The 14,709-nt window shown below is 38.3% G+C and overlaps 1 protein-coding gene across 1 annotated transcript in view; it reads left to right on the forward strand.

Moving 5' to 3' along the window:
* Positions 1 to 2,083: 2,083 nt before the first annotated feature.
* The window catches only part of LOC307157599 (uncharacterized protein), a gene marked incomplete at its 5' end in the record, with an annotated part of 117,895 nt that continues 105,269 nt past the window's right edge, over positions 2,084 to 14,709 (forward strand). Inside the window, 3 exons of the mRNA XM_079869529.1 lie at positions 2,084 to 2,120; positions 3,975 to 4,037; positions 4,523 to 5,098. Coding sequence (XP_079725655.1) covers positions 2,084 to 2,120; positions 3,975 to 4,037; positions 4,523 to 5,098 — 676 coding nt within the window. The remainder of the gene's footprint in view (positions 2,121 to 3,974; positions 4,038 to 4,522; positions 5,099 to 14,709) is intronic.

Here is a 14,709-nt window from a genome sequence, read left to right on the forward strand (position 1 = left end):
AATATATCCATTGACTGTCATTATAAAGCTTTGAAGAGCCACGACACTTTTTAATATAACTCTGATTGTATTCTTCTGAAAGAAGAAAGTAATATACACCTAGGATGACGTCAGGGTGAGTAAATCATGGGCTAATTTTAATTTTTGGGTGAACTATCCCTAGGACCATAGACATAAAATACAAATAGGACTACCAAATTGCCTATCACAGTTTTTGGCAAGTAAATCACGTGATGTGACACATCCTATTGACCCTGTTCACATTTCTGTAGTTTTCACATCATAGTTGGGTAAACTTCTATAGTAGTGAATAAAGACTACATTAAATATATTTTTTTGTGTTCCAATTTGCTCAAATAGCAAAAGAAAAACGCCACAACAGTGTTTTCACAACTTTCAAAAAGAGTAAGAAAATAGATAATGGCAGTCGGAAGAGAGAAAGTTGTCAACATTGTCACAGCCGCGCTATTTGAAACGCCCTCACAGCAGCGTTAACTAGTTTTTGTGTAATATTATACAAATATAGTGTTATATGCGTAATTATCTTTTATTATGACAGTATGTGGCAACATGTACGTTAAAAGCGCATCTTCTGCACTAAACAATAATATTGCAATATTCTAGACTCTTACATGTACCCAACACCACACTTACACTACAGAAGACTAAGAAAAATATATTTTTGTATTTTCAAATTACAGATGACTTGTATTTTAATTAAATACTTTTTTCACAGCAGTATTTTGTATTGTATTTAAATACATTTGATGAGTAAGTATTTGTTATTTGTAATTAAATACTTTTTGATGTATATTTGTGCCCATCTCTGGTTAAAGGTTGTCAGAAGAACTGCTCCTGCTACACAGGATGCCGTTGCCAGGGGTTGGCAACCAAATGTAGTAGGACACAGCATGCTGAAACACTAGAGATCAGCGACAGCAGCAGTGACTCCGAAACAGCTAAACAAATTGTATAAACATTATTACAGAAATTAGTTATCACCCTTAATTGTAATCTGTCTGTCTGTTTCATTCATTTTTTTTTTTTTTTTTTTTTGTAAAAATTGCTACTTAATGTAACAGTTTTAATCAGTAAATACTTTTAAACCTTCTCCACACATGACTCCTGTGTGTGTTTTAGTCTTTCAGCATTTAGTTGTCAGTACCTTTGTCTCACACTCCAAACACCTGGATTGAACAGTAACCAGCCTAACCCAAAATCCTCAAATCCTTTTTTTTATTTCGATAGAATAAATAAAGCTATCCCACTTGTGAAAGAATATTAGAAATACTACATTTATTCATTCATTTACATTTATTCATTTAGCTGACGCTTTTATCCAAAGCAACTTACAATTGCTATGCATGTCAGAGGTCGCACTCTGGAGCAACTAGGGGTTAAGTGTCTTGCTCAGGGACACATTGGTGTCTCACAGTGGATTCGAACCCGGGTCTCTCACACCAAAGGCATGTGTCTTATCCACTGCACCCCCACCCCCACTACCCCCACTACCCCCACTATCAACCCCTAAATGACTAGACATTGCAATACAAATTATAGATATTGCATAAATATGCAAATGATATACTGTACTAGGGCTGTCACGATGTTAGATTTTTCACACCACGGTTATTGTGGCCAAAAGAATTCACGATATCGATATATCGCGATATCTATAGAATCTATGGGGGGGGGGGGTATATAGTTTTTTCTTTTTTACCCAACAAACATAAGGATACTGATAAACACAAGGCACATGCATTTTTACTTCTTGCGTACTCAATCCATGGCAAATTTTTGTGAAGGAAGACAAGCATGTGAAGTTTATCTGGTTTCAAACTGAAGCCAAACACTGTCTGAAGGTTTCCTGAAGAACTGAAAAGCTCTTAAACCTATTGTTGCACCAGCGCCAATAAAGTCATGCAGATAGCAGATTTGAATTAAAAAAATCAAGTGCAAATACAAATACAAAAATAAGATGAGTAAAGAAAACGGGGTTCTTAATTTTAATAATCACATTTTATTAAATAAATGAACACAGAAACCCCCTGTTAACAGTTAATGTCACGTTTCCCATTCCATGATGACTAATAGCCGCGTCGCGTCTATGACAACTCGAGGTATTGCACACCGGACACGCACTTTCTCAGTTTATGGCCAGCAATATCATTATGTTTAAGGACATTATGGAATTGAGATAATGTCTGTACTATGTTATGATTATACTGTACAATTAAATACAATATTGTTAAGTCTGTGATCTGATTCTGAACACTTTTTTCTGCGCTCTGTGTCGCGGCAGGATTTTGAACAAGGTCCTGAGCCGTTGCTGGGCGCCGCGGACAGACGCAGAATAGAACCGCGCTGTGCCTCTCGTCCGGTGTGTGTACACTCATACAGAATGTGTTCGAATTTTAAAGACGTGGCGCTGCGCTTCTCGTCCGGTGTGCGAACACCTCTAAGGTGCTGTTTTCTTTGAAGCCGAAGAACTCTGTTGTTAATACTGGCGAGCTCAGCTTACTTTTTTCGGGTGTGGACAGAGTGTTTCACTCTAGCTGCGCGGGCGCGGACGAGCGCTGCGTCTAGAAAACGCCAATATCGCCAATACCGGTATATTGTATTGCTCTAAATTAACACGATGTCGATATTTCATGCTTTGAATATCACGATTATCGTCAATACCGGTATATTGCGACACCCCTATACTGTACATACAGAAACAGAGCAGTATTAACATACGGTCACAAAGAATTGTCCTTTACACAGAATCTGAGCCAGTGTCTCTGACCATAATAATGTCAGCGTCAATGGCCACTGAGTGTAGTTCGGCTTCCTCCTCAATGCATCCTACACATGCTGTCATATCCAGTGTATTTGCAGACTGCTGCAGATTCATTTAGGGGTTGATAGTGGTGCTATAGGAACACATAGTTCCCAGTCCGAGGACGTGACCAGCTATGAATATAACGGCACGTGATGCCATCTCGACACTACTGTAAATACGGGAACACAGCAGTAGATCTCTAACCCTGATCAAAAACACCTGAACCCGGTGCGAAACAAACTTTGAAGGCCACTGAGCCTTTAGGAGCAGGGTTGAAGACCTATGATGTAGGCAGCATGTTAAGTAAAAATATAATAAATATGTAATATAGTGCATATTAATCATAAATGAGTTTATGGACACTGAAAGGCTTTTCTGAGGTAAAAGTTGACGTTATGTGACATTATTGTTCTCCAGCTGACAGTAGGATGCAGCTGACAGATGACAGTAGGCTACATTCATTTATTTTCTTAATATTAATTAAAATTAAAAAAATAAAATAAAGTATTTTATGTCAAGCAATTTGTTTTCTAAATAAAACTGCTCTTAATTTTAATTGATTACTGATTATTGCAGTGTTCAGAAATATTATAGCCTATAATTCATTGTGTAATAGACCTAAATGTTTTTAAATCATTTTTAATGAGGAGTAAGCTGATCTATCTAATCTTTTATTATCCTCACAGTGCGTTGGTTATGCTTTGGCTTTACATCGCATGAGATCTACTCGCTCAGTGTGAGTTGGTAACTTTGCTGAAATCACACAGAAATCACACATTTTATGCCCGCCTTAAGTTTTCAGACGCAGCCGATGTTTGCGTGAATGAGCAGTTGAACAGATGTACCTAATAAAGTGGCCTTTGAGTGTATATTGTATGAAACACTTCATAAATAAAGATGTCATGATTAATCTTCAGAATAAATCAACAGAGAATATCACCAAAATCAAACACTTAAATTCAATAATAATTGAAATTACAATTCTGTTGTTGTTCAATAATTTTGATCATGTTGAGAATTTAATAAAGAAAGCGTCTAGAATGAAAGCTTTGTTGTTTGTTTGCCAGTATTTATTTATTTATTTAGTAAAACTGAGGTGTAGAATTACTGTGCTGTAAGTATCAAATATAATTGAAATGTTTTTTTTCAGCAGATGTGGTCCGTGTTCGTCCTACCAGGAGAAGAAACAGCAAAGAAAGTATTCCTCCTGAGAGTAAGTCTAGTCTTATAGATACACAGAGACACCATACAGGGTATTTGAGGAACCTAAAGGCTATGTTTTACATATATATTATATTGTATTTAGCTATATTTTATAAATGTCGTAATCATTTGTTAACAAGTATTCATTACTCCAATGAACTCATTGTTTCTGCATTCAATTATTACATTGTTTAAATTAATTAATTAATAATTAAATTAATAAATCTACATTTCTGAAATGCATAACTTAGACAGTTTCCTCTGATAACAGACTCTAGATTGTAATATGGACTCATTTTCTGTAAAGCTGGTTTGAAATGATGTGTATTGTGAAAAGCGCTATACAAATAAACGTGAATTGAATTGAACTGAGTAAAGTGTTCCTAGAGGTTATCGAGAAGGTCGCTTCAGGTTCCAGACTAAATGGTGCCTCATTTTTACAGTCAGACGATACATTGTGACACACTGTAACATTATGTGTGTGCTGTGTTTCAGTGAGTGATCTGAGGATTGTTCTTCTGGGCAGGAGTGTATCAGAAAACAGCCGAGTGGGAAACTTCATCTTAGGAAGAGCAGCGTTTGACAGTGAATCTCCTCCAACTGATGTAGAGCTGTACAGTGAGAGAGTCAGAGGAAAACACGTGACGGTCATCAACACTCCTCTCCTGCTCAGCTCAGATCTCTCACTACTTCACATCACACAGGGAGTGAAGGAGTGTGTGTCTCTGTCTGCGCCGGGACCTCATGTGATCGTTCTGGTCCTCAAACCCGATGAGTGTTCGAGAGAAGAGAAAGTGTGTGTGGAGATAGTGCTCAACTGTTTCTCTGACAGTGTGTTTGCACACACTCTGGTGCTCACGACACAAGAGCCTGACGGAGCAGAGCCGACCGAAGTCAATGACGTCATAAAGGAAATCATCAATAAGTGTTTTAACAGACACTACAGACTGGGGACTAACAGCACTCCTGCCGACCTTATTGCGACATTGCAGGAAACTGTTCAAGGCAATGATGGACGTTACTTGATTTGTAACAAATATGAAGATTTCTCTACAGAAGCCACAGAAAGAGGTGAGTCAACAAAACATTTGAGTAAATGTTATCTTTATTTGTAAAAAAAAAAAAAAAAAAACACTTTATGCTGCAATCACATCATGTTGCATCAACATTTCAGCATATTGGTGTCAGTGTTTCCCCTACAATGTATTAAGCAGCGGTCAGCGCCGCTGCAAAATCTTCACATGATCAGTAATATCACGACATTCACTTACACACCTAAAAACACTGAAACATGGCGACCGGCGGCGCTGCTAATGTGATGGCTCTGAATCCACTTGTTGACAAAGGAGGAAAGAGCAAATGTAAATATTTTAGGCTAATGTCACGTTGCCATAATGGGCCGTTCACTTCACATTCACGTGCAAATATTTCAAATGTGGGCGCGCGGCAAGCGAGCAAGCGCTTGTGGAAAGGAGAATGCGGTACGAACTTCTCCGTTGAAGTCTATGGGGTCGCTGTGTCCATTTTTTTTTACTGTCTATGGAAAATATGCCGTCCCGCCCCTCCGTGTTCGGCGATCAGGTTTCATTCTCGCGCAGCTTGTTTAGTAACTTCACGTGCGGGTCTTTTCCGCTCCATGTTTGCGCCGCGCTCTCCGTTCCGTGCGTGTGTCCGCGTACTGCGCTCTCTGCTCAATGTTCCGCTCCGTCTTTGCGCTGCGCGTTCTGCTCCTTAACGGCCCAAACGCTCCGATCATGTAGGCTACCGATCACGCACTGGTAAAGCAAAGTCCGCTCAAATAACGTGAAAGCCATGCTGGGCAACAATGGTAAAATGACCTGCTCTGATCACATGCTCTGGTAATAATAGCTTTGTATGACTACTTTATTTTGATAACTAGTCAACAAATAAATCTGTTAAAGTTGCATAGAACTGAATGAAGAATAATATATTGATGTTTTATATTTTAATATAAGGCTATTTTCTGTCCAATTTGTGTGGACATTTTTCTTTCCCCCCCCCTTTTTTGTGTGTTGTTTTTATTTAATTAGTGATTCTACATTTAAATATGTGTTTGGGGGAAATGTGATTAATTGCGATTAATCACTGGAGGTTAGTGAAGTAAAATAGGCTATGCAAGCTAGTCATCTTTTAAACTAATGAAAAGTTTAATTTGGATTTTAATGTTCAAAATGTCTACAGGATAAAATAAATGAAAGTACTGGTTACATGATGATGTGTATCTAAGTGCTAAAGTGTGTTACAGAAAAAAGATCAGTAGTGCAGATGAGGGAGGAAAGAGTTTAATTTTTCCACTATCAATTTCTACCTTACAGCTGAAAATTAACACAAAAGAAAAACAAATAACAATAATCCTGTCCTAATCCTGTTTGTGACCAGTTCAAGGTACGTGCTGCAATAATCGTGCCTTCTGTTGATGGTATGTCAAATTTGTATGTCTCAAAATGTCCATTTCTATCCACAAAACTGGCCAGAAATCATGGTTTAAGGGGTAATTAAAAAAAAAATCTTCCGGGGTGCATGCCCCCGGACCCCCCGCGAGCAGCTTGGTAACCTCCAGCACGTAACAGCACCGCTGCTGGAAAAATTTATAGGGGAAACACCGCGTGTGCATGTAGACACTCCTGTTGGCTGTGTTAAACTTGATAAAAAAAGTTAAGACAAACTTTTTGTTGGCTTTTATGAAAGCCTGAAGTACTACTTCATATATTGAAATCTGAAGGTTTAATGTTGTCTCTCAAAAATGAACTTTGTAAGATGGTTACTACGGTGTTGCTAGGATGTTGTGGATAGACGGATCAAAATCCTCAGTGTTAAATCAACACAACTCAGTGTTCATATGGTCCCACTCTACAGAGTGTTGAAGTATATTAATCGACTGACGATTGAGCATTAGTGATGAACACCTGCTGTTAACAAGCAGAGTCACTGAAGGAAAGAAAAGAAAAAGAGAAGAGGCGAGCAGAAACACAAGAACTACATTAGGCAGTGATATTAGGAAACTGAGGATGTGATGAGGCAGATGGGTGACGTAGAGCACTTCTTCACCTGCTTAAGCAGCAAACACAGGGTTCGTACAAGGTGCTTAAAGTAATTAAAGTCCTTGAATTTGACTTTTTGAAATTTAAGTCCTGGAAAACCCATGAAAACAAGTAGAGGTACTTGAAAAGTGCTTGAATTATTAAAAATAGGGATGCACCAAAACCAAGCTCATGTACTCGCACTCGTAAAAATGCTCCGATACCAACAACCGATAGGCCTACCAGGCAGCGTGTGTGCAGTAACACATAGCTGTGGTGCGCGAGCTGATAAGAGGAAAACGCGCAGTGGATTGAGCGCACATCGGCACAGACGCGCAAGCTGGTCGAGCACATCCCTGTAAACAGACGTCAGTGGAAAGTTTGTAGTTCAGTCGGATGTTGATGGCAAAGAAAATAAAACGAGGCATGTAGCTTATTAATAATGTTATCTGACGAGAGAGAGAGAGAGAGAGAGAGAGAGAGAACTTCTGTTGAATGCTCTTGATTGCTGATCGTTCACTCAGCACGTTTTATTTGGATTAAAACTAAATCATATATGCAGGGGCGGATCTAGAAAAATATTTATGGAGTGGCGAGAGGGGGGCAGGAATTTTTGAGGGGTGGCAACATATGGCAGACGTATATACACTGAATTTAATCACAGTTAAATTGGCCATAACTTTTAATTCGTTGCTGCCAATAGGGATGGGTATCATGCAGCCCTAGTAATGATAATACGGAAGGTGTATTAGTACTACAACTATCATGGGTATCGTTAAGGTTTTAAAGGTATTACTACTCTTACCGATACTCCTTATCGATCCGGTACTTTAACGGTATTCTTATCGGTTATTTTTGTTATATTAAAAAAAAGCAATGCTTTAACAAAACAAATAAAAGGGTGCAGGCTTTTGTGTTTTATATTCAGAAGACATAGGACACCAAAAACAAAGTACAACCACATGGTCAAACAAAAAAAGTATACAATCAAACAAATTATATACCCTGTTCAGGAGTAATATGGGCTAAAAAGACATCTAATAAAGTCAGATTTATAATAACACTGCATAGTTTATCATAGATATGTTAAAGATTATAAAAGCCAAAATTATTTATTCAAGAGCTGCGACTGATTTTCTCTTTGCCTTTTGTTGTTTGATTCACAATAATGGAGCAATTGTCAGCAGGTTTATTAGACTGCTGCCTCTTTAAGACCAAATGCAGATCTAATCATTATTATGCAATATTTTTTCCCAACTATTTCCGCCCATTTAAGACATAAACTGTATTTAAGTGAATAAACTGTTTAAGTGAATCTCCAAGACGGCCATTTTGACATATTTGATCGTTTAGATGTGCACACGAAGCCCAAAATATACGTTGCTTGTCTCGTTGCGGTGTGTTTCGGAGCGCGCAGCGTCTATTGGAACAGCGTCTATTGCGTCAATTTTGGTACTTTTAATAGCCTTTTATTATCAAACGCGTCCCGCAGTTTAGCAACAGTGGCCTAGGCTATAGACTAGGCCTACATTTGACAACAATCACAGATCGTGCAGATTCTGACGTCATGTTTGGGCTTTAGAGAGAAATGACAGCGCGCCGCTGTGAAGGGAAAGAAGTTGCAGCTTTAGTTTTTAATGGTATACCTCAAATATATTCTTTTTTATAATCATTGGAAGCCAAAATCTAAATCTAAAATAAAATTAGTTTAATATCAAAGAAAGTGTAACCGTTTGAATGTTTAGTTCTGTCCTCAATAACAAATATAAAATCAGAAAGATTTATCACATGCACACACTTTATGTTTAGACTACTTAATCCTATTGTATTTGTTATTTCCCCAGTTGTAACCTGGTTTCATTGCTGTGATATCTGAGAGGAATTGGATTTAATAGGACTGCTTAGCTAATCAAATGATCGATCTCCTAACTGACACGGTGTGTTGTAACGTAACAGCGACCATCAGTAAACGTTATGGATACAAACAATATTTTATATTTTTTATTAAGCTGTTCTTGTCTTTACTAAAATCAAAATTAGGCCAATCAAAGGGAAGGGTGCTCTTACAAATCACAAGGGAGCGATTTGACCGCTGATTTTGGCTAACGTAATAGACTCGCTGTTTTTGCTGATGCTGAATCATCTTTAGCGTACAATACATTCATTACAAATGTAACTTTAAGTTAAACGGGGAAACTCACTTCACCTTCAGAGGCTCTGGGGCAGCTCAGTCTCTCCAGTCAAAATCAGGCAAAATTAGCTGTGTAGACCAAAGCCACATACAGACACCAGGCTGTGAACATGTTTTTTTCTGCTGTAAAGTTGATAATTTTAACATGGGGGAGATACAGATTTGACTCACTTGTGCAGCCAGCCTCAAGTGGCCAGTCGATGAATTGCAGTTTAACTCACTTCCGTGTTGGTTTCAAGAGAGAGACGGGGAGGTTGCCGCTTGGTTTTTACCGTAAATGTTGTCTTATTTTCAGCCGGCCTGGCTGACATCAATGGGGTGGCAGCTGCCACCCCGTGCCACCCCAGTAGATCCTATGTAAGTAAAGATAAACATGAACTGTTACCTGATTTATGTATAACGAGTGGTTCCCTACATTATTACAGGACGTGTGCAGGTCAAGAAGTTTCATGAACGCAAACACCCGAAGCACGTGCCCCGCAAAACCAGCGTCTCAGACGGCGCGTGAATACTGAATTGAATTCTCTTTCAGATCTTGCGCTTAAACGGACGAATTCACACTAAATTATGTAAAAAAAAGTCTGTCTTAGCGAGTACCCCAGTAAACAAAGTCGGTTATGTCTCAAGTGACCGTAGTCATGTTCAGATGCGGTCCGTGCATTCGGTCTTAAAGGGACAGCAGTCTAATAAACCTGCTGCTGTGTTTCAATGTTAAAGGGACAGTAAGTGGGATTTTCTCCCATCTAGTGGTGAAATTGTATTTTGCAATCAAATGAATAGTGCTCTCTAGCGCCTCGCATTTTCAAATGTGTGTTGCATCTACGGTAGCCATTATGTACCAAAAAGCTATGACAGGATGTCCTCTAATAGCCCTTCATCGAGTTTTCCTTCGGGTGAACTGGTTTGTTATTTCAAACAAACTACAACTTGACACAACGAACAAACGAATGTTACAGTTTTTAACAAACAAAACTTACAACCTTGTTTATAGGGCCTTCTCTACTTTACTCAATAGTACAGATACTACTTTGATACTATCAAATCAAATCAAATCAAATCAAACTTTATTTCTATAGCACTTTACAGCAGCCACCAGGTGTCCAAAGTGCTTCACATAGTGCAAATATCGCAACATCCAAAACAACACAACATTCAAAGAAAAAAGAAAAATGTTAAAAGAAAACATGAAGCATAAATGTTACACAGCTACTGCATATCGAAAGCCTTTTTAAACAAATAAGTTTTAAGTTTTGCTTTAAAAAGGACAACATCTGTTATAGTACGCATGTCAGGTGGGAGCTTGTTCCAAAGTTTAGGGCCAGCTACAGCAAAGGCCCTATCGCCCCACTTTGTATACCTCGACTTAGGAACCTGTAAAATTCGTTGATCCGAAGACCGCAGCCGCCGATTTTGTCCACCCAAAGTTAAAAGCTCAGATAAGTACTCGGGGGCTAACCCATTCAGAGCTTTAAAAACAAACAATAAAATCTTAAAATCAATTCTAAAACGCACTGGAAGCCAGTGCAGAGTAAATAAGACTGGAGTAATATGTGCTCTTCTAGGTGTACTTGTTAAAAAGCGTGCAGCAGCATTTTGTACAAGTTGCAGGCGTGAAAGGGATGTTTGACTCAGACCGACATAAAGAGCATTGCAATAATCAAGCCTCGAACTAATAAAGGCATGCACCGCTTTTTCCAAATCGCAGCTGCTAAGAAAAGGCTTTACTTTACTCAACAGACGGAGTTGGAAAAAACCCATTTTCACCACATTGCTAATCTGTTTTTCAAATTTCATGCTGCAGTCGAAAGTCACGCCCAGATTTCTCACAGATTGCTTGGCGCATGAAGTCAAAGCTCCCAAACTTAAATTCGAATTTACTGATCCGAATTTTGTATTGAAGACAATACATTCAGTCTTGTCATCATTTAACGTAAGGAAATTTTGAGAAAGCCACTGCTTGATATGGTTAATGCAATTTTGCAAGCGGTTTAATACGGTACTGTCATTTGATTTCTATACCTTGAAATGTGCTGGTTTTTTTTTTTTTGTTTTTTTTTTTGATGTGCACAAATAAATGACAGGTACCATAAGATTTTCTTCTTGCTGTTCCTTTTTTTTTTCTTCGTTCATGCATGTTACGAATGCATGAATGAATGAATGAATGAATGAATGAATGAAACATTTATGTATGACTTGAGCAATAAATAAATAAATAAATAAATGTATCAATTTTCAATACCACAGGGAAGAACTTATAGGCCTACTGTCATATAGATATTTTTATCTATTATTTTCTTATTTTTTTTTGTCCATCCATTTAAAATCTAGGAAATCATTACTTTCTTCTGAAGAGATCACTTTACATAATGACATATTCAATTAAGGCTTTTTATTCATATATAAACATTGCTCAATTACCATTGCAAATCTCACCTAAATGTTTGCTCACTCAGTGTATGGGATAATTATTGGGATAATGTGATAATTATTGGGATAATTTTGTTATAATTGCACAAGATAGCTTGTTTTTACTATATTTTATGTAGCCTAATAATTTCACAGTAAATCTCCAAATTAATGTAGAAACATCATAAAGACAGTATATTTCAAATAATTGTTTAATGGCATATTTTTATGAATGAAGTGTTATTTGATTCTGATGTCACTGCTACATGTGGATCCCACACGCGTCCCATTTTCTCACAACTCTTAACGTTCATTTAAGACTTTATTTTTAAGACTGCTATGATGAGGATACTCAAAGCGAAAGCGCGAAAGAGAAGTCGAGTCTGGCGCGCGTCGTGTCAGCATCACAGACAGAGCATTCTCTTTTGCATTTTCTCGCTTGCATGGTTAGAAGCATTTGCATGAAGAAGAACGTGATTATATAATGTAACGCTAGCCAAAGGATGACAGAAAAAAATGCTGCTTTAATTGCGTTAAATATTTTTAACGTGTTAAACTGAAAAACATTAATCGCACGCGTTGCATTGACAGCAGCACGGACATAACCGATGTGTTTATGTGAATACGCGGCAAGACGGACGTTGTGACAATGTTTTCGTGTGTATTTGACTGTAAGCGCATCAATGAAAAATAGGCAGCTTTATGTGGACGCACTGGGAATAAGGCACGGGAATAAAATCACACGCAAACGCAACCTCCGCAATTCAACGCCGAAAACTTATGATTTGCATTTTTATTATAAATTTGTGCGCATTATTTGTTGTTATTAGAGACTTCCGACGATCTGAGATTGATGGTAAAAAAATTGTTTTTTTACACAGCACCCCTGCTCTCGCCAGAAGCACCCCAGGGTGCCGCGTCACCCCGCTGGGAAACGCTGGTCTATATAGGCTAATAAAAAAAAAAAAAAAAAAAAAAAAAGAGCCTGTAATTAGACCTTAACATTGACTTACCTGTCGAGAAGAAAGCAGGCAACTTCAGCGTCTCTTTTGAAAGCTTTCTCCTGCATTAGCTATCCCGACATTAACCCTTGTTTTTGTAATCTCCGATCACGTTTCCTTTTACGGTCTTATTGTGGACTTTTTCGACGAAGAGGACTCGTTATCCTGTGACTTAACCGTGCAGTGCAGCCTTTTAAACTTGCCGGGGCAGTGACAAAAGCGCCTCTCACTGCTCTGCTCCGTTTCTGCTGGTTTCAGTCACGTGACGCGGGCTCTGAACGAAACGCGTTGTGGAAACGCGTTGGCCTAGTACTTTTTGTCCCTCTCTGCTATTATAGTTTTTCAAGATGGCGGAACTTGTCTGTACTTGTGTTCTTGTGGACTTGTGAAACGTCATCAGTCGCTGCCCTAGTACTGTTCCAATTCAAAGTTCACATCTAGCCAAGTCCAGTTCAAATCCCCGGATGTGTTCTTGATCCGCCTCTTTTACCGAGGATGCATCGAGAGGTGACTTGTGCGGACTTCAGACAGCCAGGTATCCCAGAATGCATCTCACACCAACCAGCAAGCGTCAATAGCAGAGGAGAAATCCCCGCGTAATTTAAAAATACTGCTATAATTGTGTCACAAAATGTAGTTTTAAGAGTATTTCAGGCGAGAATGTAGTTGTTAAAAGCTCAAATCTTTGGTTTATTTATAAAGATAGCGCCTATTTGAAAATTTGATCTGACGTTTTCGGAGTTTTGAGAACCAGGCAACCGGACGCTCGGCGCTCGTACCCCGCCGAGAACAGCCTCTCTCGGCTAGTGCTGCTGACTTGCCGGTGGCTCGGATGTCTAGTCTAGTGGTTTAACTAACATGAGATATAAATCGTCTTGTGTATATCCAACAGGCGATTTATTTATTTTATTTGTCTCATTAATGTATAATTTGTTCCCTGGCAAAACGTTTTAGCTGAGAGCAAAGTGAAGTTTCATAGCTTTATTTAACGTTAGTCTATTTAAATTTAACGTTTTAGGGAGAGCTGACTTATGTTTGACTGAATCGTTGGCTTTTTATTGTTGTATAGCTTCTTATACCTTTTAGGCTACTTATACTTTTAGAATGGGTATTATTGATCATTAAAACTGACATTTAACAAAAAAGGTTATGTCATTTTATTTTATATATTTAAAACATAGCCTATACAATATTTTATTATAGTCTGCATGTTGCCTATTCTCTTCACTGTATATACATATATGACACAACCCTGTCTCTTTTTGCTAAATATTCGTTTTAATGATCAATATTATAATGTTTTTTTATTCATCATATTTTTAAAATGAAAACAAAAAGAGTCAGGGTTGTGCTTTATATTTCGTGTTGTTGTAAATATGCAGTGAAGATAATCAATTGCGTTTCCTGAACCACATTTGTGTGGCCATTATGTTAAAGATTTTTTTTAAAATGAAAATGAAAAGAGGCAAAGTGGTGGTTTATAACATATTTCGTTTTATTTGTAGCCTAAAGAGATAACCGGAGTAGCCAGAGCGAGCTGCATGAGTGACGCTATCAAGTACGCCGCTGTTCCATTTGCAGAATTATCGGACTTGTGTCCTCCCGTCCTCGGGAGTTCGTTCTCCTGAGTCGAACTTGTCAGTCCGAACTACCAAGGACTCAAGTCCGAACTTTGCGTACTTGGTATTGAGAAACGGCTAAAGGCTAGATGGCTCGTCCGCGCTGCTGGCCAATGGAGCTCGACATCCGCACACGGCGGCCATCTTACGACAGGATGCTCGCTCACTCATAACATGGTGCATGTACTTTTAAATAACCATAACTTGCTCAATTTTCTACCGATTTTCAAACGGTTTGGTTTGTTATAAACGTCAGAGATGTAGCTATTATACTGCATACATATGAATAATTATGTTCAAAATGTTTAAGCATTCAGAATTATAGCCACGTTAATAACGTTTGTAAGAAACCAAACCGTTTGTAAATCTGTCCAGATTTCAGCGAGATAAGAGGATTTGTGTGCGTGCTGCTCACTCACCTTAA

Source organism: Squalius cephalus, assembly GCF_949319135.1.
Source record: "Squalius cephalus genome assembly, chromosome: 4".
NCBI lineage: Eukaryota > Metazoa > Chordata > Actinopteri > Cypriniformes > Leuciscidae > Squalius > Squalius cephalus.